Source organism: Mesoplodon densirostris, chromosome 7, assembly GCF_025265405.1.
Source record: "Mesoplodon densirostris isolate mMesDen1 chromosome 7, mMesDen1 primary haplotype, whole genome shotgun sequence".
Classification (NCBI taxonomy): Eukaryota; Metazoa; Chordata; class Mammalia; order Artiodactyla; family Ziphiidae; genus Mesoplodon; species Mesoplodon densirostris.
Genome location: NC_082667.1, coordinates 40,129,400 through 40,154,935, shown reverse-complemented (window position 1 = coordinate 40,154,935; position 25,536 = coordinate 40,129,400). Strand labels below are relative to the sequence as shown.

General features: G+C 41.0%; 1 protein-coding gene across 1 annotated transcript in view; it reads left to right on the top strand.

Annotated features, from left to right (window-relative positions):
* The window catches only part of PIWIL4 (piwi like RNA-mediated gene silencing 4), a 40,780-nt gene extending 16,799 nt beyond the window's left edge, over positions 1 to 23,981 (top strand). The window contains exons 8-20 of the mRNA XM_060104411.1: positions 1,015 to 1,126; positions 5,972 to 6,095; positions 7,174 to 7,291; positions 7,814 to 7,925; positions 10,370 to 10,554; positions 12,526 to 12,598; positions 16,214 to 16,414; positions 17,457 to 17,560; positions 19,294 to 19,364; positions 20,712 to 20,865; positions 22,777 to 22,902; positions 23,006 to 23,153; positions 23,865 to 23,981. Coding sequence (XP_059960394.1) covers positions 1,015 to 1,126; positions 5,972 to 6,095; positions 7,174 to 7,291; positions 7,814 to 7,925; positions 10,370 to 10,554; positions 12,526 to 12,598; positions 16,214 to 16,414; positions 17,457 to 17,560; positions 19,294 to 19,364; positions 20,712 to 20,865; positions 22,777 to 22,902; positions 23,006 to 23,153; positions 23,865 to 23,981 — 1,645 coding nt within the window. The remainder of the gene's footprint in view (positions 1 to 1,014; positions 1,127 to 5,971; positions 6,096 to 7,173; positions 7,292 to 7,813; positions 7,926 to 10,369; positions 10,555 to 12,525; positions 12,599 to 16,213; positions 16,415 to 17,456; positions 17,561 to 19,293; positions 19,365 to 20,711; positions 20,866 to 22,776; positions 22,903 to 23,005; positions 23,154 to 23,864) is intronic.
* Positions 23,982 to 25,536: the final 1,555 nt, after the last annotated feature.

Genomic DNA, 25,536 nt, shown 5'->3' with positions numbered 1-25,536 from the left:
CGCTTTACTGCGCATGGGCGAGCAGACCCAAGTTTGATTCAGTAACAACAGAACATCAGGTCCGTGTCTCATCTCTGCTATAAGATTATGAGGCCGTTAAGGCTGAGACCTTTCAAGTCTCTAGGTTTGTCTGTGTATACATTTGTCATCAATGCACATTTAAACTGAATGGGACATGGGCAGTTATGTGACTTCGTGAGGACCAAAAAGCCCCGCCTATGCAGCTGCTAGTCCAGGGACACTTCTTTTAGAGGACCCACTAGTCTTCTCCTAGTCTGGCTTGGAATTTCCACTTGAAGTTGTTTTTCTGGGTTACAGAGTAGAGCGGTGGTGCAGATTGAATTCCACGCCGCCCCCTTATCCTCCTGTCATGATCTTCATGGATTAAGTTATCACACTATTTCAGAGTCACCTTGCAAGGTACCCAGAGCCCAGAAGAAACCTGACAAGGAGGTTTCTGTCCCAAGGCTGCAGTGGCATGAGAGAATGTTGCAGGCCACACGGTACCTGATGAAGGGGAGAAAGAGCTTAGAAAGATCTTAGCCGACGTGCTTTGCAGTTTTGCCCAGGGCCAGCCCTAGATGGGAGATGAAGCAGGCTTCCAGAGTTGGGTGGTCCATCAGCCTGCTTGGGGTGCTTTTTATCAGAAGCACTAGTTGGGAATTCAAAAAATCTTAGTGGCACCAGAAGCTGATGGGAAAGTTTTGAGCCATGCTTCAGCCTTTGAACATTTAAGAATGATTTACCTGAAGTGGCAGGGTATCTCAGTGAGAAAAGCACGTGGTGATCTAATGACTCTCCCACCGGTAGAGGTCCTCCTGTGAATGGAAGAGTTAATTAATGCTCTTCTCAGATAAGAGCTGATCTTTTTTTTTAAGTGGCTATTCTTGAGTTATTATCTTTCATAATTTCTGAAATTCTTGAGAATAATACTTTGAATTAAAAATATAGTGAAAGAGCCACTTACCTTGTAGGATTTGGGAAAAGAACTTAAAGATTTCTTGCCTTTACCAGATACAATAACAAAACCTATCGCATCGATGACATTGACTGGTCAGTGAAGCCCACGCACACCTTCCAGAAGCAGGATGGCACTGAGGTCACCTATGTGGATTACTACAAGCAGGTGGGACTTCTCTTCCTTCCTCCTCATCTCCCCTCTGCTTAGCTCAGAGGAGGGTCCCTGTTCCTTTCCAATCCAACAAGTCCCCCAGTCTGTGGGGCTGAGTCTGCCTCTGACATAATTTTCTGACCTGTCCCTTCCCCTCCATCTTCACCGTTCCTGGATTGGCACAGACCCTCATCCCGTCTCCTGTGGTCCTTCCTGTAGTCTGAGTTACTTCCTTTAAAGCATATCTGATAATGTCACTTCCCCGCTTAAAATATTCCCATGGCTCTCTGGTGCTTTAGAAGTCAGAGCTAAGCTCCTGGGCAGAATTCCCCAGGTCCTTTATGGTCTGGCCACTCCCTGCCTCTTGAGTCTCACTTACCATCCCCTGTTTCCTTCTTGGGTTCTGCTGTGCCCACCATTCACGGTTCCTCAAGTCAGTTACCCCCCTATGCATTTTTACACGTGTTGCTTCCTCTTCCTTGATGCCCACTCATAGCCAGCCAATCACTGAACACCCTTCAGTACTCAGCTTAGCAGTCAACTCTTAAGGGAACCCTAGGATGCTCTCCCCCGGGTCCCCTCCCTGCACTTAGCTGCAGCCGACTATCACAGAAAGGACATGAATGGTCTGACTTCCCTCCTCAACGCTGAGCTCTTGATTTCTGGATGCCCAGGGTAGCATTTAGTAGGTACTCAAACATTTATTTTTTATTTATTTATTTTTTTGCCGTATGTGGGCCTCTCACTGCTGCGGCCTCTCCCGTAGCGGAGCACAGGCTCCAGACGTGCAGGCTCAGCGGCCATGGCTCACGGGCCCAGCCACTCCACGGCATGTGGGATCTTCCTGGACCGGGGCACAAACCCGTGTCCCCTGCATCGGCAGGCGGACTCTCAACCACTGCACCACCAGGGAAGCCCTCAAACATTTATTGATGGAATCTCCTGCTGACTCTGGGAGCTTGAGTCACAGTGATGACAATTTCCTCATCCCCACCATCCAACTTCAGTTCCTTTCAGAGGTGCCTTCTCTTTAATGTGCAGTCGGATTTCAGTCTCCCAACATCTCACTGTTTTTTAAAACAAAAACAAACAGAAAGTAAAAACCCTGGCTTGACCTTTCTATACCTTCAGGAAAAGCGATCTCTTTTTCCTCCTTAGCTCATTTCTTTAGAAGGTTGTCTAAACTAGCTCTAAGCACCTCTTCAGTTCTTCCTTCCTGAAGCCTCAGCAGTCTGGTACCCAGTTCTGCCGCCCTGGAAATCGCTCTCCAAGGTCAAATTCAGCTACTGTTCTTATTCGGAGGGGCTTTTGGTGGCTTTGGACACTAGTAACCACTCCCACTAAGCTGAATTCCTCTTCCTTGGCGCCTCCGCACATCCCTCCCTGGTGGTTCTCTGCTAGGTTTCAGGTGGTTCTTTCTCAGCCTCTTTTGACATCTTCCTTCTTCATTTCCCCCAGACATTAAATGCTATTATTCACCATGGTCCCCATGCAGAGGATCTTTGCTTCATATTTTGAGATTGCTCAAATATGGTGTTTTTACCTTGCCCTCATTCCTAAATTATATCCTCATCTTCGTTTCAGACTGTATTTGCATGAATATCCTGCAGGCATCTCACACTAACATCATTCAAACTGAATTCATTGTCTTTCCCACTTCCCTCTCTCCTTGGAAATTCTGCCTCTCAGGAAGACATTTTGCGTCCTTCCTCATCTTTACCATCACCTCCTCGTTCAGTTGTCACCAAGATGAGTTCTGCCTCCGTTATCCTTGAATTCTCCCTGGACCCCATCCCTTCCTCAGCCCTGTTACCACTGCATTAGTGCAGAACCCCTCACGGATTTCCCTCTGGGGGATTTCTGTCCCCTTTTATGATCTCCTTGCCCCAGCCCTCTCTTCACTGGGATCCATCACCCTCATGGCCTCCAGAGAGAGCTTTCTGAAATGCTGCCCGGAAATGTGGTGAAGAGCGTAAGCTCTGGAGTAAGGTGTCCTGATACTGGCTGTGTAACCTTCAGCGAATCATGAAATGTGGAGTGTTGTCTCTAAAGGGAGTCATCTGCCTGCCTTCATGGTGCTGTGTAAGCGCTGAATAGTCCACGCAGGGCTTTTAGTCCGGTTCCTGCGGGTGATGAGCACTGGGTAATAGCCTTCCCTTCTTCAACTGTAGCATCACACAGTTTGACCTCATCTCCCACAGCACTCCCACCATGCACCCCATGCTGCCATCACCCCAGTCTACTTGCTGTCACTCAGCCTTCGCTCATGTTCAGGAGACATTGGCATAAAGCCTCACCTTTCCTCTTCAAGGTCAAATGTCATCTCATTAGTGAAGTCCTCTCTGACTTTACTCCCTGTCACACTCACAGAAGAGCTAGCTGTTCTCTTCCCTGAGCACTTGTAGAACATTCCACATTACTTCTAGAACACGTCTTCCTTATAGAACACGGATGGCATTTGACATTTGGCAAAGCGTCTTGTGCAGAAAATGTGCTCCATAAGTGTTCGTTTATCAGACACAAAGTTTGTTAAACATTTGGTTTTTTTTTTCTGCACAGTTAAATTCATTTTTCTTTGATGTATTTTAGGACCCGTGATATTTTGAAAAGGGAATCATGATAAAATCCCACTCACTTTCCTGTGTAATGAGTTGTGGTTCACTGCATATATATTGTAATTAGGGAGAAAAAGAAAGAAAATGGTGCCAATTTCTAGAATGTCCTCCTCTCTGTCCTAGGAAAGGAATGCTAAATTATTATGCAGTCAACTTTCAAAGTGGAAGACATCTTGATATTAACCTTTATATTTCTCTATTTTATCTTATCATGAAAAAATATTTTCAAATGCTAAGAAAATTGGGGCACGGGAGAGAGTAAAGTTCAGCTGATGACACAGCTTAGTGGGTAGAATTCCTGGCCATGCTCCAGGTAAATGGAATATCCTCTTCCTGGAACATATCCCAGTTTTGCTTGAGCTGTTCCTGGAACTTGTAATACTCCCACGTTTTCTTCAAGGTTCTCTCTTGGATTCTACCTCCTTCATGAAGCCTTCCCTGATTTACCAGCCATAAATTGTTTTCACTACCACCCTGTTCCCTACTCCTTGCGAGGGACCCAGTCCTGAGTGGTGTAACAAGCAGAGGTTCCCAAGTCTTAAAGGATGAATCCTGGCTGTGCTAATGTACAGTTATGGGACCTTGGGAAAGTTATTTAATTTCTGATGCTGTTTCCTCATCAGTGAAGGGGATGACGATAGTATTTGACTCATCGTGGTTAAGATTAAAGGAGGAAATGAATTAATTTACCAAACAGAAATAGACTCACAAACATAGAAAACAAACTTACAGTCACCAAAGGGGAAAGGGTGGGGGATAAACGAGGAGTTTGGGATTAACATATACACACTACTATATATAAAATAGATAAACAACAAGGACCTATTGTACAGCACAGGGAACTATACTCAATATCTTGTAGCAACCTATAATGGAAAAGAATCTGCAGAGAATACATACGTGTGTGTGTGTGTGTGTGTGTGTGTATAACTATCACTTTGCTGTATACCAGAAACTAACACAACATTGTAAATCAACTACACTTCAATTAAAAAAAAACATAGTACACATCCATTAAAAAAAGACTAAATGAGGAAAAATATAAGTGCTTAGCATATATTATGTGTGCTATTGGTCTACCTTGCTTTGTAGATAATGTAGTTATGTGTAAACATAGGAACTGTGCCTCTTTTATCTTTGTATCCCCTGCTGTTCCTGGAATGTAGCAAGCATGAGATGTGAATTAATGAAGTCACGTATAAAAACTGTCTGCGAAGGCTTCTCCAAGCTTTTCAGCCATAGCATTGTTGCAATGATCACATTTCCTGAATTGTTTTTAATGACTTAAAGTCCTTATTGAATAGAGAAGCACTCACTGCTAGCTTCCCTAATTATAATTATTGATGTCAGTGTCATATAGTCCCCAGGCAGTTGGTAAATTACAATTCCAGTTGTTCTGTCATCAGTATTGAGTAAATTATACTGGGAATGAGTGTTCATTGGAAAACTTTGCTGTTGGAAGGTAAATGAACTCGTGGCAAGGTGAGAATGTTGTAATTCAAGTTTACAAAGGGAAAGGGGGTGGGGTAGGAACTAAGGATTGCTGAGGATTCATTATAAACCAGACACCATGCTAGTGGTTTACATGGGGCACCTCTGAGCTACCGTTCTCCTCATGTCATAGATGAGGAAAGGTAAGTAACTTCCCCAGTGTCACAGTCCACCTACGTATTGATAGAAGAGCTGGGGATCAGATATACATTTGTCGGAGTTCAAAGCTGTTTCCCTATAACATCATACTATCCTAGGAATGAAGGACAGTTGTGCCCTTTTGGGAAATCTGAGATTGACTCAATATAACCCTTGCCTCCAACTTGTGTATAGGTATTTTCAAAATGAACTCAGGTACTTAGAGCCAGTAAGTTATGCATGGGGCAGTCTGCCTCAGTCTCCAATGGTGGAAATGCTGCAGTGGGGTCATGGCATTATGGATGGAGCCAGCTGAAGGCTATTCTGTCTCTGGATGAAACTCAGAAGAGAGCAAGGAAATGAATGAAAAAAAAACAGTATTGCATTATAAAAGATAATAAAATCATGAAACTGACCCTGAGATATAAGAGAGAGGTCCTAGGAAGGAAGTAGAAATGAGTACGTAACCATAGGGATTAGTAGGAACTTTTTTTCCTCCATTGAAAGGATTTGCTTATCTATTCATTTGGGGATTACCTTGTTGCTCATAAGCAAGGATGCTCGTTTTACGGTGTTTCCATATTAACTTTTCCCTCATTAATCTTGCATCCTACAGCAATATGATATTACCTTATCTGACCTAAACCAGCCAGTGCTTGTTAGTCTGTTGAAAAGCAAGAGAAATGATGACGCTGAGGTTCGGATGGCCCACCTGATCCCCGAGCTCTGCTTTCTAACAGGTGATGTTTATGTTTTATACTCTGTCAGGCTCTCAGTCACAGATTCCTGATACGTTGCGGTGGGTAGAACCTCCTTAAGTTAGCTGAGTGCCAGAGCACTAATTTAACCCATGGAGGATGACCCTTAAGTTATTTATTTCATCATAGAGGAAGTGGAAGGGTAGAGTGCTCTTTGGAAATTGCTCAGCACAGTGAAAACTATCTATTTCCTTTATCTCGTGTATTCTATTTGTTAATTTGATGTTAAAATGGTCCCCATATATTTTCCTAAAGCCAACCTGTTCTTCCCCATTTTTTGAACTTCACTAGGCTAAGAAGCCATATGATTTAATTTTCTTCAGGTATGTTCTTTGAGTGGTGCTAAAATGCTCCTTATTTTCTTTCTGCATAAGCTTCCAGAAGGTAATCTTCGCTCTATAGTAGAATCTGAATAACTGTCTCGGGTACTTTTAATCATGTTCGTCTGATTACCAGGGTGAGACTAAGGGTGGACTTTCTACTTTTTACACTTTGTATTGCTCAAATCAGTTATCATGTGTATGTATTTCTTTTGTGATTAGAAAAGTTAACAAGGACATCATCCTTGCAGGGAGGGATGCCCATTCTTAGTGGTACTATGACATCCCAGGTCTGCACAGTCCCCATGGTGACCTCTAGCCACACGTGGTCACTGAGCACTTGACACATGACTAGTGCGACTGAGGGGCTGGATGGGGAAGTGCTGTAACTGTCAAATACAGACTGGATGCCTAAGACGTAGTATGAAAAGAAAAGGGAAACTACCTCATTAACAAATTTTTCATATTGGCTGCATGTTGAAATGATAATATTTTGGATATATTGAGTTAAATAGTACATACTATTTGAATAATTGCATCTGTTTCTTTTTGGCTTTTTTTAATGTGGCTACTAGAAAATTTTAAATGACATGTGGCTTTCATTGCTGTCAGATGGTGCTATCCAGACAGTGAATCTGATTCAGTTTAAGTGAAAACTTTTATTACCCTGTGCCTGAGATGGGCTGGGGTTACATCAAGGACTGTTCATTTTTCACTTTGTTTTCATTCACGTTGAATAGGGCTGCCTGGCCAGGCAACATCTGATTTCCAGCTGATGAAGGCTGTGGCTGAAGAAACGCATCTCAGTCCTTTGGGAAGGCAGCAGCGCCTGGCCAGGCTCGCAGATGATATCCAGAGGTACAGGGACATCTCCACATCCAGACGCTTCACAATATCTCTTTAGTGATAAGTTTGTTATCAGCAATAATATCTCACCTTTATTGAGCACTTAACATGTGCCAGGCAGTGTGGTAGTACTGTCCATGTATTGTCATGTTTAATTTTTACATCAGCCCTATGAAGTAGTTAATTAGTCCTACCTTTTGCCAATAAGGAAACCATGGCTTTAAAATATTTCAGAGTTTGCTCAAGGTCACATGTTATTAAATGTCAGCACTCGGAGTTGAAGTCTGGTGTGTCTGGCTCAAAGTCCCATTTTGCTAACCAGTGAGCCACACTGGGAGCCTTTCCATCCCTGTGTGTCCCCCATGGGTGCAGTCTTCCTATAATTCTCTTGAGCAGGGAAAAAAATGGTGAGTAGAAATAGAAGTCAGGAACCCTAAAAAAATCAGAATAATTAAGTTGTAATTTTATCTCTAATGATTAAAATTCTTTAGAAAGTAAGCCCTTTAATGATTTAAAGCTCAACTCTATCAACAGAAACAAGGATGCCCGTTTTGAGCTGGAGACCTGGGGCCTGCATTTTGGATGCCAGATGTCTCTGACTGGCCGGGTTGTGCCTTCAGAAAAAATAATAATACAAGACCACACAGTAAGTGCAGTGATTTTATTTTCATTTAAAAGTATTTTCTTGAATGTGTGTCAGTTTGATCATATGCCAGAATGACTAGTGGGCTTATAATAGAATATGCATTTGGTTTCTCCATGGCCATGTCCCTGCCCTTCCTTTGTTCTAAACCTCCAGGTCCCTATGTTTTCCTTTTTAATCCAAGTGTACTTTTGAAAGGCTTAGCGGCACCCAGCGGACATAATTTAGGTCAGTCACTGTGATGTGGTGTCACATTTAAAGATGCATTAGAAAATGGTATTTCAAGCCATTGCAATCAAAACATGCCAACCTATTATTGTGTGTTGTAGTACTCTTACATCACTTAAAAAAAATCTATGGTACCTGAGAAAATTCTTTTAACTGCTGAAGATTAATTCCAATAGACTATGTTTCCTGGTACCTGAGTTCTTTTTTTCTTCCCCAAAGTAAAATGCTGCTCAGTTGGCATAAACATGAAGAAATTTGCACAGAGCCCATCCCAGCCATGGCATTTAGGCAGAGAGGCATTCTGAAATCTGGAGAGACAAATCATTGCTTCTTTGGGGCTTCCATTTAAAAATGAACCTATTTTATGCAAAAATTGCGCATTCTCTTTCTACTTTTCCCCTCTGTTTTGCCCATTTTTAAAGACAATTACATTTCATTTTTAAAGGCACTCTTCTTGCCTTTATTTGATATAATAAGTAAGCCAACATGTCAAAACTAATGACTGAGCAAACAAATGTTTTTTTGTTGGCAGAATGGAGATTTTTCTCATCATTTCTTTTTGGTAATCTATCCAAACAACCGAAACCCTTATTGGAGAAACTGAAGAAAAACTACTTTAAAAGCAGAACAAAACAAAACTTTGTCAAGTCCTAAAATGTAGACCCCCATTAAGATCTTGTTCAGGAGTCAGTAAAGAGAAGCTCAGTTTCAGTTCCACAACGTGAAGTGAGATGGGAAATAGTTAAAATGGTCTGTCTCATCATCTCTAGGTAAAGTCACATTTGTCAGAGCTTTGTTTGCATTTTTTGGCCTGGAAACAGGTCTCCATAGGAGAAGGGGCACTGAAGTGGAGAACCCGCCCCCTAGAGGCGATGGTGGGTGGGCTAGAGGTGGCTGTGTCCTCGACTTCTCAGCTGATCCTGCTTTCTGGAAATTGGGTTCGAGGAACTGAGTACACTAAAGGTTCACAGGCTTCAGGGTGGGTCGTGGCCATTTGTCCTGGGCCCCTGCCAGCCCATACAGGTAGGAGTGTAGGTGAGAGAGCTGTGGCTCTCATCACACTGGTTGTAAAGGGAAGGAACGAATCCTAGCTCCAGACAGAAGCCTTTATGGAGGCCTAGCCCTTCCCCTTCATTCTCAGGCTAAAGTTGCTTCCTGAAGCTGAGCCCCTGCCTGGCCACCGTGAGATTGGCTGGGACCTGGAAGTCAGAGTGCTTGCTGGAAAGGGCCCTGGTTGCAAAGACAAGAGCAGTATTCTAAACCTTCAGTGCCACCAGCTGGCTCCATAACCCTTTTCAGCCACGTCTTTGGAACCTGTAAAACAAGGGGATTGCAATGCTTCTTAAATGGTAATGTGCAGATGAATCACTGGGGAACTTGTTAACATGCAGATTCTGATTCAGTGGGTCTGGGATGGGGCTCAGGACTCTGCATTTCTAACGAGCTCTCAGGAGATAGCCATGCTGCTACAGGGCAACACTTTAAGTAGCAAGAGATTAGATTGCAGTGTTTTTTTAAATTCTAACAGTGACTCTTCCTGGTTTACCACACCAAGAACATTTCCGTTTGATTCCAGTCCATGGATATAAACAGAAGGCTAGGGACCAGTCTAAAGTCTCCCCTCTTCAAGGCAGGGAGCTTGTTTTTCCTGGTCACCTGGGGAACCTTCCAAAGAATGAGAAAGGAGCTTGTGTCCTGGCCTCATCTTTGCTCCTAGACGTATCTACTCTTGGCATAATGTATAGTCTTTAATTGTAGGGTTTGTTAGTTTCATTATGATGACCTGCATTGTGTCAGTCATCAGCATTTTCTATTTGAGATATCTAGGTACCTAAAGCAAAGAGACCAAACTGGACAGCCAGTAGCCTGAGCCATTCATAGTAAAGCTCGTAGACTTTTAGAGCTGGAAGGGAACCTAGAGATTTGAACCAGACACCTTTCTTTGCCCACAGCAGAGCCCCCTGAAGTAAAGGGACTTGCCAAGGATCTGCAGGCAAGGAACGGCTAACCTGGGATGATGCTGAGACCTCCACTCCCAGGAAGCACATGTGTTGTGTTCACATGTGCAGCGCTTGTATCTGTGTTTTAAGTCTGAGAATAGCAAACTGTACTAAATAGTTCTGTTATGACAAATATGAACTATTTCCACACTGTCTTTTTTATTTAATTGTTCTCTGAGTAAATTTGTTCAACCCTTTCACAATCATTATTTTTCTCAGTGTCAACCTGTGTCCGCGGCTGACTGGTCCAAGGATATGCGAACTTGCAAGATTTTAAGTGCGCAGTCTTTGAATAAATGGTTGGTTATATGTAGCAACAGAGCTGAAAGTGTGATGGAGAGCTTTTTGAACTGCTTGAGAAGAGTTGGAAGACCCATGGGATTTAATGTGGACCACCCCAAACTGTGAGAAAATGCAGAAAATCATCCTAACTTTTTTCAGATATTAATTTGGTTTGGTTAAAAGATAGGAGATAATGGCTGATATAGCTACAAAAGTTTTTTTTTTTTAATGTCAGTAAAGTTTCCTAACGTAGAGTGCCAAGCAGTTATAAGTAGATAGATTTGGCAATGATTAAATTTTTATCCAGTTGAAATGTATTTTATGTTGGTCTTCATAAAACTTTATTTTCATAGTTCTTCCTAGGCAGTACTCTCATTATCTCAACATCTTTCCAGTACTAGTTGGGGTATAAATCCTTAATAAATCCATATATTGCCTCCTCAGTTTCTTTTCTTAATTCTTCCATATCACTTATTTATAAAACTGAACAGCAAACAGGATATTAACAAATAAATGTTGCATTTCCTGACTTATTTGATAGATTTTATGTTTTAAATTTTAATGTAAGAATAGATCTGAAATAAGCTTTTCTTATTCTGTTCTTGTAGCATAAGATTAGTCATCTAGATAGTTTCTGATAGAACCAGGTCATTCATTTAGCCTTTGAACATTTGAGTATCTGCCCTCCATACTAAATGCTATGCTGTTTGCATGGGATGAGATAAATATGATGCTTTCAATTTAATAAGGGATCCATTCATATACAGCCACGCTCAAAGTCGAATATTGTTTTGCTTTAGAAAAGCCATAAAGTTGGCCATACCTTACTTCACTGAGCTCGTTATGCATAAAAAAGAGCAACAGATACTTCTTTTTCTTTGTTGTAGTGGAGGTGCAAATGTCCTAAATTGTCAGGGTGGGAAGTTATTCTTTAAACACTGGTTACTAATTAATTACATCAGCAGCATAAGCATTGTTGAAAACCATAGCTGTTCCTAAAGTCTCATTTTACACTGTAGTATAGAATTCTTCTCTTATCAAATCTGTTAACAAATCGCCTGGTTTGAGTTTCACCTGCTCTAACTTCTCTTAACCCATGAAGTAATAAGGCAGGAAAAGATTCATGAAAGAAGCCACAGTCCCAGAACCTGGGCTGGCATCACAGGCTTTTTCTCACCCAAATTCCAACAAGCCCATGCTTGTGTTCGGTTCTTGGCCTGTTTTATTTGAAAGCTCATATTTTAGTCCATCCTTTTTTTTCCCTATGAAGTATCCATTTACTTACTAGATTTTTATGTGTAGTTTTCTTCCATCTGAAACAACGTTGCTGGCCACTCCTGTTAGAACCAGCAAGCGGCAGACAGTGGTCCTGCCACCTGCTGGTCTACTTTCAAAAGGCCACTGGGTATTGGGAAAGTCCAATTATATAGACATATGAGAGGCTGAACCTATGTCAAGAAAACAGATCTAAAAATTCTTCTGCGTGGCAATTTTTTTCTGTAACATATGGCCCCAATATAATGTAACCACAGAACTTATAATTGATAAGTATTGATACTTGTCCACTGATTGATTGATTATGGCTAAATATTCCAGGCTCCACACAGTGTGCCATTAAGGAAAACAAAAATGTTTTAGTATGAATCATACAGATTAGCTGAATATCTTGATCTCATTAACTTAATGATTTTTATTTTAAAGTTCCCAGGGAGATTCAGAATTAGAGAATTGTTAATCCCAGTTTAACTTGAACTCTGTTTCAGTCATTTGATATTGAGACTTGTGGTTTCAGAAGTTCACTTTCAACTCCATTTTGAACAACAGAATTGTTCAAATAGAATCTGTAGGGACTCTATACAATGGAGAAAATTTCATTTTTCACCAAACTTTTTTAAGTTAATAAAAATGGTAATGAAATGTTTCTGGCCTATCATGTGTGGGAGAAGCAATTTTAGACTCAAAAGGTTTCACTTTAATGATTTTGTCCTCAAATTATAGTCTGTTATAAAAATCAACTAATATTATTTTTAGTTCTATGTGATTATGTGCTACTAAGGGAACTATGCATTTTCAAAATTAATCTTTTTCTGTAGCATAAAAGTACAAGAAAATCCAGCTGCGTTTCTTCACGCTATACAGAAATATGTTGATCCTGAAGTTCAGTTGGTAAGTACAGGATAATTTTTGAGGTATAATTTTAATTTTTTCTTCATATCTAATAGCCTTGAAAGAAGGAATTTGAACATGTTCTCCCATGATATGTTTGCAAATTGCTGTGCATTTCCCCAAGCACCCAAGAAAGTATTAATCTTGATATTTTAATCAATATTTTGTTTTCCTTTCATGTTTCTAATATTAATTTCTAAATACTTGTTGTTACTCCTGTATCGGCCTCTTGGATGTCTACATATTTTCCAACTTACTGGGAGGATCATCTTTTACTCAAGATTTAAGATAAATTGACTCCCATCTTATCCCATAAGTGTTGGGGCACCCTGTGTTCTCCCCATTGTTTCAGGGGATTCTTGGAAGGTTTAAGTGTTTCCATGTCACCTATGGCCCCATGTCCCTGCCTCCTCTGAATTCTTGCCCCCTTTCATGGGTGCCTTTTCCTCCTGCATTGCATCACTCTGAGGGACACCTGCAATTGCTTCATTTCCCAAAGTACTGTGTGTGTGTGTGTGTGCGTGTGGTATGTGTGTATGTGTTTGTGTGTGTCCTGTGTGTGTGTGTGATGTATCTGACTTTGCTGAGGGTTTGGGGCCAAGGCATCACATGTCAACATTCTGGACAAGTTAAAATTGACATCTCTTTCTTAAAAAATCTCTCAATCATTCCTATTTCTTGGAAATGTTCTCTCAGCCTCCCACAGTACTGCAGTGCTTTTCTGTTCCATCTCCTGTCTGACCCCCATAGCTCATTCATCCCAGCTCCCAATTTTCCTATTCATAGTGCATGCAAAGCAGCTTAGCTATCTCTTTGTTTCCACAAAAAATGGCCCATAAGGATGTTATAATACAGGAAATTATCATCCTAAGAGCATTTATTTTTCACTTTAAAAAGTAAAATCAAACTAACAGAAAAGTTGCAGGAATAGTACAAAGAACTGTAATACAGCATTCACCCAGATTCCCCAATTTTTGACATTTTATTATATTTATGATTTTCTATCATTTTCCACCTCCCTCCCTCCCTCCCTCCCTCCCTTCCTATCTATCTTATCTATTTTTTTCCTGAACCATTTGAGAGTAAGTTACAGGCGTGATGCCCATTACCTTTTTAAAAATACATTTGCACACATTTTGTACAAACCAGGTCACTCTCCTATGGAACCATAGAACAACCATTAAAATCAGGGAGCAGTACAACTAGCTAATCCACAGACTCCACTCACATTTCTCTATTTGTCCCCAAAATGTCTTCTCTGTTAAAAGGGTCTAATATGTTGCACTTAGTTTCCCTGTCTCTTTAATCTCTCCTTCAATCTGTAACAGTTCCATAGTTTTCCCTTGACTTTGATGACCTTCCAATTTTGAAGAGCATAAACCAGTTATTTTATATAATGTCCCTCAATTTGGGTTTGTCTAATGTTTCCTTATGATTAAATTCAGGTTATGTACTTTTGGCAGGAGTATCACATCAATGCTTCTGTGTTCTTACTGCATCTTACCAGGGGGGACTCCATTGATTAAGGTGGTTTCTGTCAATTTTCTCCATTGTAAAGTTACACTTTTTCTCTTTGTATTTAATCAGGGTTTTTTTTTTTTGGTAGGGAGATACTTTGAGACTATGTAAATATCCTGTTCCTCATCAAACTTTTCCTACTAGTTTTAGAATACATTGATAATTCTTGTCTGAATCCATTACTACTCTGATGGTTGCCAAATGGTGGCTTTCTAATTTTGTACTTCCTTCTATAATTATTAGTTGACATTATAAGGAAGAGCTTTCTCTTCTTCCCATTTGTTTGTTTGTTCACATTTACATCAGTATGGATTCATGGATTCCTATTTTATTTTCCAGCTTATAGTCTATCACTACTGTTATTTATTTCGATATCCAAATTGTCCTTGGTTTTGCCAGTGGGAGCCCCATTCAAGCTGACTTCTGTGTCTTTTTGACACCTTCCCATCTTTCTTGGAACACTTCCTTACTGTATGGCACAATAAGACATTCCAGGTTAATCTAAGTTTTACTGTCTAACTCTAGAATCATATGTTTTCCCAATGAGCCCTGATTCCTTTTGGTAGAGAACAGTATTTAGAAACCAAGATCTGGGCACTGGGTGTGTTTATTTGCTACTGGGGTGTCACTGCCCCTAGGCTTTTCCAATGGGCAAAGCTAAGAAATATGTATATGTATGTGTGTGCATATATATACATACACACTTGCATCTGTTTTATTACTATATGTAGTTATGTATATATTAAAATATTTTATTAAAATTTTAAATATTAAAAACGTGTTCACGCCTCCAGTTGCAACCCAGTGCCACAGGAAAGTGTTCCCCCTTTCCATATTTGTACCTCATCTCTCTAAGAGTGAGAAACATGGCCCTTATTATTCTCCACATACTTGCTTACTTCTTTATCCCTGGTGTGTAACCAGTCTCACTTGACTCCCACCTTCTTTTGGTCCTGGTCCCCACTGGGCTATTCCTTGTTCTGCCACCTACCTTGCTTAACCCCAGACTCATGGGATGGAAGGCAGGAAACCCCGCTAAGAGAATTTTTCTGATAATTTAAAAATATTTTCCCAACTTTATATATATAATTAAGTGTAAATAATTTTAGCCCTTGACATTATGATAATGAACAGCCCTATAGGTGAAAAATATCACTTTGTTTTCTGTTAATCATGACAGTGCCTATCTTTTCTGTAATTTGGGTGTTTTGAAAGTAGAGAATAAAACATAGGAAGGAGATGGAGTTAGGCCAGGAGAGGGCCTTCTGTGAGGGAAGTACCTGATGGGAAGTAGAGGCAGTGAGAGAGAAGGGTGGAATTTAAAAATACCAGAGCACCTGAAGCTTCTTTTTCCTTATTTTCCTTCCCCTCATACCTTACACTCAAGTCCAAGTTAAAAAATGTGTTGTTGCTTCTTCCTTTTATTTTGCCTGTCCAGTGCCTAATGGGAAAAAGACCACAATTCAAGCTAATTCTCCACTTTGCTTATCTGTGGATGAAGTTGGGGAGGAGGCAGTGGGGATGATAGCTGGAGACCTACAGGGAAAGATCACTGCAGTAAGGGAGGCAGCTGGAGGAAGAGCTATGATGGAAGGGAATTTGAGGAGACTGGCAGAATCAAATTGGCAGAGAAGCAAGGAGGAAGGAAGAGCCAAGGGAAGTGGTAGGGTTGGAGGGGGGCTCTGCAGAGTGAATGGCTGATGAGAAGACATTTCAAATGGCTTAGATTCATTGCTCTTTAAAGGCCATTTAAGAGAAGAACTGTAGGGGCAGTTCCCTGATGGTCCAGTGGTTAGGACTTGGTGCTTTCACTGCCGTGGCCCATGTTCGATCCCTGGTCAGGGAACTAAGATACTGCAAGCTGTGTGGTGTGGCCAAAAAAAAAAAAAAAAAAAAAAAAAGAACTGTGGGTACGTTAATATTTGCTTCTTGGGAACTTAAGGGCAAAAGATGTTTGCATCCATATATTCTGGGTTTTTTAAAGCTTCCTCTGAACATAAGTCCTCTGAACATAAGCTTCCTCTGAACAAAGTTTTCATGACTGGTACTAGTGTACTTTTCTTCTGTTTTTTTTTTTTTTTTTTTTTTTGCTTTCAGGTAATGTGTATTCTGCCTTCTAATCAGAAGAGCTATTATGATTCCATTAAAAAATATTTGAGCTCCGACTGCCCAGTCCCCAGCCAGTGTGTGCTTGCTCAGACGTTGAATAAACGGGGGATGATGATGAGCATCGCCACCAAGATTGCCTTGCAAATGACCTGTAAACTCGGAGGCGAGCTGTGGGCTGTGGAGATCCCTGTGAGGAACCATCACTCTCTTTCTTTTAGTCATCAATCTATCTATTAATGAATTTAAAAAATTAAATCAAAGTAGGAGGAGATATTTTTCACGTGATCCTAAAAATATTTGCTTTGTTGGGTTGGTTGGTTGTATGTTTGTCTGCTCTGGGCTCCATTACACCAGCCACTGGGAGGGTATCCAGAAGGTGAGGCGTGGCCCCTGTTCTCATGGAGCTTCAGTTAAGCTAATAACAGAATCTTTTGTGAAAGAGAATCTAGTTTGGCATCGACTTGGAGACACTTGATTTGGAGCCTCCCAGCCGTGGTTTAAAATCTGTGCTCCATGGCCTCTGCCTTTACCTGCTTTTAGCAGGGTAATACTTTGCAGAGTAGCCTTGCACCCTGGATGGGACGCCCCCACCTCCCCAGAGCTTGGAGAACTGGCAGAGCCTGTGATACAAACCTCCAAGTTGTGTTGGGAACTGAGAAAATCTTCTCCTCTTTCCTGAACTATGGCCACCATGGGAGGAAGTGAGGAGGGTGAGGAATGAGGGAATGTTGCCTATTCCCTTAACCAGGATGTACAAGGTTACCCCCAGCTGCCCCTCCTGGAGGGCTTAGACAAGTGAGGATTCCTTAGAGAGCTGAAGAATGGGGAAAGGAATTTCCCTTCAGATTCCTTCAGCCTAGAGACGGGATAAATGGATGGGCCACTTTACCAGAATCTCTTGAGCCACTGATGGCCCTTGCCCAACCCCATAAAGAATGGTGGCCATTTTTTATTACAATGAGTCTCTTAAGCAAAGTATGTACTATATTGTTCTCTCCATCTTTTTTTTGTTTGTTTTTTGTTTGAAGCAGGTTCTTATTATTCCCTCCATCTTTAAGTTTCTCTGATTTCTGGTTTAATAATCTGCCTCATCTCAACCTTGATCTCCCTGGCACATAGCTTAACTTAAATAATTCAATAACTAGGGACAGTCTTTTGAAAACTTCATATTACATCATTGCTTGGGAAAATACCTCATTCCATTAAATCATGAAAAATTTTAATTTTACAGTTAAAGTCCCTGATGGTGGTTGGTATTGATGTCTGTAAAGATGCGTTCAACCAGGAAATGGTGGTGGTTGGATTTGTGGCCAGTATTAACCCCAGGATCACCAGGTACTTTTAAAATTACCCTAACATATTCTTCAGTTATTTAGACTATTACTTGTGGTTTAACTAAAGACTTTACAGCAAGGAATAGTTTGTATTCTTCACTCATTTTTAAAATATGGACACTTATGGTCATAAATTATACTTACATATATAAATGTGATGGATAATATTGGGGTAAAATGTAGCTTCATTAAAAAACTATTTTTATACATACATTAGGACAAGCTATTGCTTGTATGTAAATCATAGTCCCCAAATGATGGCCGTGTAGAAATTCTTGTGCAGTTGTTTTCTGAACACCTGCACTGTATTGGGCTCCATACTAGGAAGTTTACATACACGATGTCAAGCAGTTGAGAATCAGATTGCCTGGATTTATATCCTGATCTGTCACTTACCTATTCAGTAAATGCTCAAGACATGCTTGCTGTTATCGTTGTTTTTAATGCTTGCAGAAACTTGATGTGGTGGTTGTTTACACAGCTATTAAAAACATAGGCAAGGGGCTTCCCTGGTGGTGCAGTGGTTGAGAGTCCGCCTGCCGATGCAGGGGACACGGGTTCGTGCCCCGGTCCGGGAAGATCCCACATGCCGTGGAGTGGCTGGGCCCGTGAGCCATGGCCGCTGAGCCTGTGCGTCCGGAGCCTGTGCTCTGCAATGGGAGAGGCCACAACAGTGAGAGGCCCGCATACCGCAAAAAAAAAAAAAAAAAAAAAAACCATAGGCAAGGATGAGGGATAACACATTAAGCATTGACTCATAGTACATGTTAAATTGTAGTTCTTAGAAGTGTTTCAATATTCGTAACTAAACAATGTGTTTTGAGGCCGTTTTGAACCATGTTTTCTTCCTAGAATTAAGCTATGTGATTTACTCCACTAAACTGTGATCAGGTATATATTTGGGATTGTGGGAAACAGGAAAAGCAGCAATGTAACTGCATGCCTTTGACTTCAGTCCAGGTTGTATGAGATCCCTGTTCTGTGTGCCACTTCCTTAATCAAGCACATAAGGGACTTCCGGCTTGTTAGCAGCATTTCTAATTGCATCATTCTTATTGCACAGATTTAGAGAACTGGAATAATGTGGACACATATATACCACTAAGTCATGATCTTCATTTTCCAAGTGCTCTTAATGAATAATTTTAGCAAGAGAACTTGCTTCTGAAATCTAAATAAGTTAATCATGTTAAGATTTCAATTCCCAAAAGCTTACCTGTAGAAATGAAGTTTATGCTTGAGAAATCTTTGAATATTTTAAAAGTAGATCTGCTAAACTAATAAATTCCCTTATAATAATAGTGTAGTGGCCTCTATTTATCAATGCTTATTATGTACCAAGTGCTGTGCTAAGTACTTTACATATATTATCTAGTTTAATTTTTACAACAACCCTATGAGGTACTAACTACCTTACTATCTTATAAATTTCCTTGGCACAAATGAGGAAACTGAGGCTTAGGTTCACATAGCAAAGTCACATAGCTGGTGAGTATACCAGCCAGGATTTGAACCCAGAGACGTCTGATGCTAGCACTGTGCTTTAGTTTCTCGTATCAATAAATTTTATTTGGTGGGGGGGTGGTGAGGGAGAGCATTTTAATATAATTGTGATCATACAGTGTATATAAAGTTATGAACATTAATTTACTTATGTCTATTTCTTAATACTAATGCATGCTTAGAATAGAAATTTTGAAATTGAACTTTACTTTTGTTCTTTGCTTACTTTAGATGGTTCTCCCGCTGTATCCTTCAGAGAACAATGGCTGATGTTGCAGATTGCTTGAAAGTTTTCATGACTGGTACTAAAAATGTAACAATGGGGGTGGGCTCCAAGCACTGTTCTTTCAGACCCAAAATTCATAAGCCTCTAGCAGACCAGACAGGTGGAAACAGACTTCTCAAGCCTGCCTGAGTTGACTGGCACCCAGTAGGAGACCCTGAAGTTGTGGCTGGACTCAAGCTAACAGACAGGCTCTGTAGAATATACATTTGTGTCTGTGTGTGATAAACTAAAAGCCAGGAGGAAAAAAAGCTTGTAGCTGCTGGTGGCTCTTGCAAGCAGTTTGAAGGTCAAAATAAACCTACCCTGGAGGAGCAAGGATTATGAACCAGCATTAGGTCTAGAAATAGGAGAGAAGCTTTTGGGACTGGGATGGGGATGCTGACAAATCAAGTGTGGCATGGCAGGAGAAGATAGGAAAAACAGCAGATGGGGAGGGTGCCCTCCTTACAATGGGATGCAGTAGAAAGAGGGGGTCTGGGGTTCCCATGCCCTTTCCAACTCTGGTCTGAATCTGGCTTGGTCATTCCCTAGCAATGTGACTTGTGCAAATCGTCCCAACTATAAACTTTGGGGGGTCATAAATACTTGTTTCCAAAAAAGGTGAATTTGGTGACATATTTTGGTAGTGGACTTACATATATGGTCATCTTCTATCAAACTAAAATGAATTTCCTGGACAATAAACTCTCCTAAAACAATGGTGCCATATATGCATGAAAAGAAATATTTTATCATATTACTTTCCCCTCACTTCAAAACCTTAGTAGCAGTTATGAAAAGTTTCTGTTGGGTAGGAGTTACTGTCTGGTTTCTGCTCTTTAGGCAATTTCTTAGAGCGAGTGGAAATTTTTCAGAGTTCATATTGTCAGCAAGACTGATGGGTGAGTCCATGTGAAGAGATGCTTTCAGAGGAACAGCCAAGTCTTTTCCTTATGTTTTCATATTTATGCTCATTAGAGAAGAAATTTACATAAAATTACCCAGTCTATCCTTATTGAGAGGATTTATAGATTTAAAGAAACTAAATTAGTATTAATTTGGGTTTGGGAAATTTGTATGTCTATTGCATGAATTAAATTTTAATTTATTGCTTAAATATTAAAATTTTACTAAAGAGATATGCTAAGTTTGAGAATATATTATGCCATAGAAACCATAATGATTCCTTAAATAGCAGAGTTGCAGGAATGTTCTGGAAAGGTAACCATTTTTATATTATTGCAAATACAACCCAAATTAGGTATTACCCTATCTTATCATGGTCTGAACTAGCAAGCTATTTAAATGTTGAAATCTATGGGAATGTTATTCTTTGTTGGCATCAGGCAAGTCATTCTTTTCTTACTAACACCAAATCCTGCAGGGGCACTGAACAGATGGTACAAGCATAACCATGGTTTGCCAGCACGGATAATTGTGTACCGTGACGGTGTAGGGGATGGTCAGCTAAAAACACTCATTGAATATGAAGTTCCACAGCTACTGAGCAGTGTGACAGAAGCAAGTTCAAATACCAGGTATCAAATTAGTATCCTTTCCCCACTTCCAGTTCTAGCACATTCATCGCAACTATTAAAATTACTATATGCCAGCATCTCTTTTTTTTTCCCCATGCAGTTAAGTTTCACTCCGTTTCTGCATTATGCGAGTACAACCAACCCTAGGTTGGAGGGTAGTTGGGATGGTATTATGTAAATAGTCTGGGTGGTATGAGCTTTTGGGGACCCTGGGTCGGGGCAGCAGCAGAAGGCGGGAATCCTCCAGAGCACCTGGCGCTGAGATTCAGCAGGAAGCCTGCAGGACTGCTGGCAGGTGAAGATGCTTCATACCTATTAACATGCTAGGGAAAAAAACAAGCTGTGGTTTCAAATTTGAGGCCTAAATCAACACACAGGGCAAAAGCCTCTGACATGCAGGCACTGATGTGCAGCTCAGGTCTGCAGAAGGTGCTGAGAGTGGTATGTGTGCTGTGAAAGCTGGGCTGCATATGAAAACCAGACCATGCTAAACACCAAGTACCTTGCTCTGCTGTCACATTTCTAGATTCAATGTCTTGGTATATTTTCCTCCGTGACTGTGTCAAGTGTTAAGTGCAAGAAAAATGTTAGAACTAGAAAACGGAGGAAGATGACAATCTTAAGTTGGCTTCTTAAAATCCTCAGAAAGCATCTTATTCTGTTGTGCATAGAGCTTGGTCTGTAGGGTTACAATGTCATCACCACTGTCAACCAAAGTGTAGCAGCCACGAGCCCCAAAGGAGCTGAGCCTCGATCAGGAAGGAGGGAGAGAATCATAGTTTGGAGGCAGAACCACCTTTAGCTGTATCCAAACTGTCAGAGCCAAAATTTCTCATTCCCCGCTGACCTTGGGTTAGTTAGATTTTATTAAGAATCACCTCCATGCAATTTGGGGATCACAGGAGTAAATTTAGCAGCTGACGGTGCTAAGGAGTTAGTTCTCCTGCACTATAACATCAACTTTTAAAAAGTTTCAAGATTGAAAACATTAATAATGTATTTTTTAAATAATTAAAACACTTAGGGCTTCCCTGGTGGCACAGTGGTTGAGAGTCCGCCTGCCGATGCAGGGGACACGGGTTCGTGCCCCGGTCCAGGAGGATCCCACATGCCGCGGAGCGGCTGGTCCCGTGAGCCATGGCCGCTGAGCTTGCACGTCTGGAGCCTGTGCTCCGCAACGGGAGAGGCCACAACAGCGAGAGGCCCGCATACCGCAAAAAAAAAAAAAAAAAAAAAAAAATTAAAACACTTAAAGTGAAATTTCAGTGACCCTTGCATCCTAGAGGTTTCTTCCATGATGGGTGAATGTTTGGATTTGGATTTTACCAAATACTGACTTAACACTTGGTCATTTAGCATTTGGCCCATATGTGTATGTGGACTGTCCACTGATCCTCCCAGGTGTGTGTTCTGCAGGATTCAGAAGCGTTGATTTGAAGCATAAGAGGAACTTCTGGTTCTTCCTTTGCTATTCAGAAATTGAGAAGAGTAAAGGCGAAAATAGAGAGATGATTGCTAATGGGAAGAAAATCTTGTCTCCATGGATAATTCTGAAAACTCTTTCTTTAGAAGTGCTGACTGTGGTTTATTGTCCTGTGAACCACTCTTCCCTGTCGCCCTTCAGTGATATAAATTGGTCAAAGGACTGAGCATACTACGCTTTTGCAACAAATGAAGACAATCCTTGATTTCAAAAACTGTTTGTGTCTCTGGGGGAGGGGAGATTGGGGGTAATTTTTCTTTTCTTTGTTTTGCAATGTTCCGCTGGTCAATTAATTTATTTCATTTTAAAATTACCAAAAAAAAAATAAATAGAAAGTTGCATGGCTTGGTTTAGTTCTCTCCATATTATTTATTTATTTATTTACTTACTTACTTATTAATTAATTATTTTGCCTCTCTTGTTCCAAGCCCCAAACTATCAGTGATCGTGGTCAGGAAGAAGTGCACGCCACGATTCTTGACGGAAACAGGCCGAACTCTGCAGAACCCACCACTTGGCACCATCGTGGATTCAGGAGCAACGCGGCCTGAATGGCAAGTCTGTTAGAAAACCCGTTTGTAACAAAGCTTCGACTGTGTGTGGTCAGGTTTGGTCCTGTTCTGCGAGCCTTCTTTCTCACAGTCCTTTTCCCCTCAGGTATGACTTCTACTTGATCAGCCGGGTCGCCGGTCAGGGAACCATTAATCCCACCTACTATAATGTCATTTATGATGACAACGGTCTGAAGCCCGACCACATGCAGAGACTCACATTCAAACTGTGCCACCTCTACTACAACTGGCCAGTGAGTGACACCTGTTTATTTAGGTACAGAGTGGTACTCAAGGTGCCTACCAGGGAACTGTCACCCGATTCACCTTTGTGTCCCAACCCCTGGCACAATGCCTGATTTTCCACAAAGAAGGGATGAATGAATGAATGAATGACTTCTTAAGTCCACAGTGGATGAAACCCACTCTATCATAGGCATAAAATAGCAGTAACTCTATAATGCATTAGCATTGATAATTTTTCTAGAAGACTTTATTATATACATTTTCTTATGCCAGCCTGGGAGGAAATCAGGGTATTGTTATTTCCAAGTTACAGATGAGGCAATTGAAGACAAGTCAGATGTTGTGCCGGTGGGAAAGTAACAGGCTTGGCTCTGTTCTGTATTCCTATACTTTAGGCCCAGAGCTGCTCACCAAGTCCAAAGCCAAGATTTGCTCTGAGCCCCTTGGAACATCAAGTCGTAGGAAACTTAGATCAGCCCTAAGCATGTGGCTCGCAGGTCCCAGCACCGGGAAGCCAGTCTGGCCCTCTCTGCTCTCCCATCTTGCTCAGTGAATTTAAGTTCCCAGGAGAAAGGGTGCCCTTTGTTGATTGGGTTTGGTTCCAGTTGACTTACATTCTATCGTGTATAAAACTAGTGGATGAAAAAACTCAGGAAAAAAGTATCACTTTGAAGAGGAAGTTATCCTCTTAATCATTACAAATACTTTTTCCTCCTTAGGGCCTCATCAGTGTTCCAGCCCCGTGTCAGTATGCACACAAGCTGACCTTTCTGGTGGCACAAAGCACTCATAAAGAACCAAGTTTGGAATTAGCCAGTTCTCTCTTCTACCTGTGATGACATGAACCACGGGCATCCCTAGCGGAGGTTTCTGAGGAGTGGTTGGTGTACTTTGTACAAATCTGCCATGAGCTCGAGGCTGTGACTGGGGGAAGGAGATTCAGTTTAGTTTTAACTTATGGAAAAAAAAACCCCAAACAACTGAATCTGAAATGGTTCAAAAGAAATGTATGTTGTTTTATTTTAAAGAGTTACGTGCTTGGAGTGAATGCTCATTGTGGTGTATGGAATTAAAATGTACCATCACCTGAAAGTAATACCACAAAGCTAAATAGCTTCTAAGAAAATAAGTGTTTGCATGATGTTTTGATGGTAGGTAAACGGGGTCTACTTTCTACACTAAAATTTGCACAAGTTTTCTTAAATTATGTTACAGAGTGTTTTGTTGAGTGGTTTAAATAGTTGTTAGAAAATAAAGAACATTCAGAGCATCACGTGTGTTTATTGCTATCCAAATTTCAGTTGGCATTTCATGTGAATTTCATTATTTAAGGGTTTTCAGCAAAGACTCTTACCCAGTAGACCACTTCACCATCACTCTTTGAGTTATATTTCTAAAAACGAATATTTCACTTACTCTCTTTTTTTGAAAATTGAAGTATAGTTAATTTACAATGTTGTGTTAGTTTCAAGTGTACAGCAAAGTGATTCAGTGATATATATATATATATGTATATATATATATTCTTTTTCAGATTTCACTTGTTCTCTTAGGGAGTTTTATTTCACTTAGTAGTAACTGCTCTCATTGATGACCTTGCTTCCTACTGCACAGAAAAGACAGATGCATGAGGAGAGAACTTGCACAGGCTACCATCCCATCTATCCAGCTAAGGGCATCTCTGTGCATAGACCCTGCCCCTCGCCTCATTATCATAAATAAACTGTGTCTGCACTCCTGTGGAAAGCCCTCCGCTGGTGTACTAAATCCCGTTCCTTCTGCTCTATCAAGAGCACTGCTTTAGCAATCCTTCCCTCTCCCTTCTGCATCATCAATTTCCCTCTCACACTGGATTATTCCCATCAGCATTGTAAATATACTCTTAATTCTTCCATATTAAAACAGAAACATTTGCCCTCCAGCTCCCACCCCATTTCTTTGCTCCTCTTTACAGAAAAATGTACCCAATTCCATACTCCACTCAGAATTTCACCACAATCACGAGAGCAAAATTGCTTTTGTCAAGGTGGCCAGCGACCTCCGTTTTATTAAATCCGATGGTCAATCCTCAGTCCTCATCTTCCCTGACCTGTCACAGCATTCGACCCAGTTGGTCATTTCCTCCATCTTGAGACACTCCACGTGGCCTCTAGGATAACACTCTCCTGGTTTCTCTCCTGTTGCACCCATCACTCATTCTTAGTTTCCTTTGCTGGTTTCTCCTCATCTTCTATCCCTTTCACATGAGACTGCCCCAGGGATGAGAATATTTCGATGCAGGAAAGTTCAGAGTTCCAGATTCTTCTCCCAGGGGAGAGGGTGTGTGAAAGGATGCAGTGAAGTGGGGAGCAGAGAGCAGAAGGTTCTCTCTGAGGGATGAGGGGAAGCAGA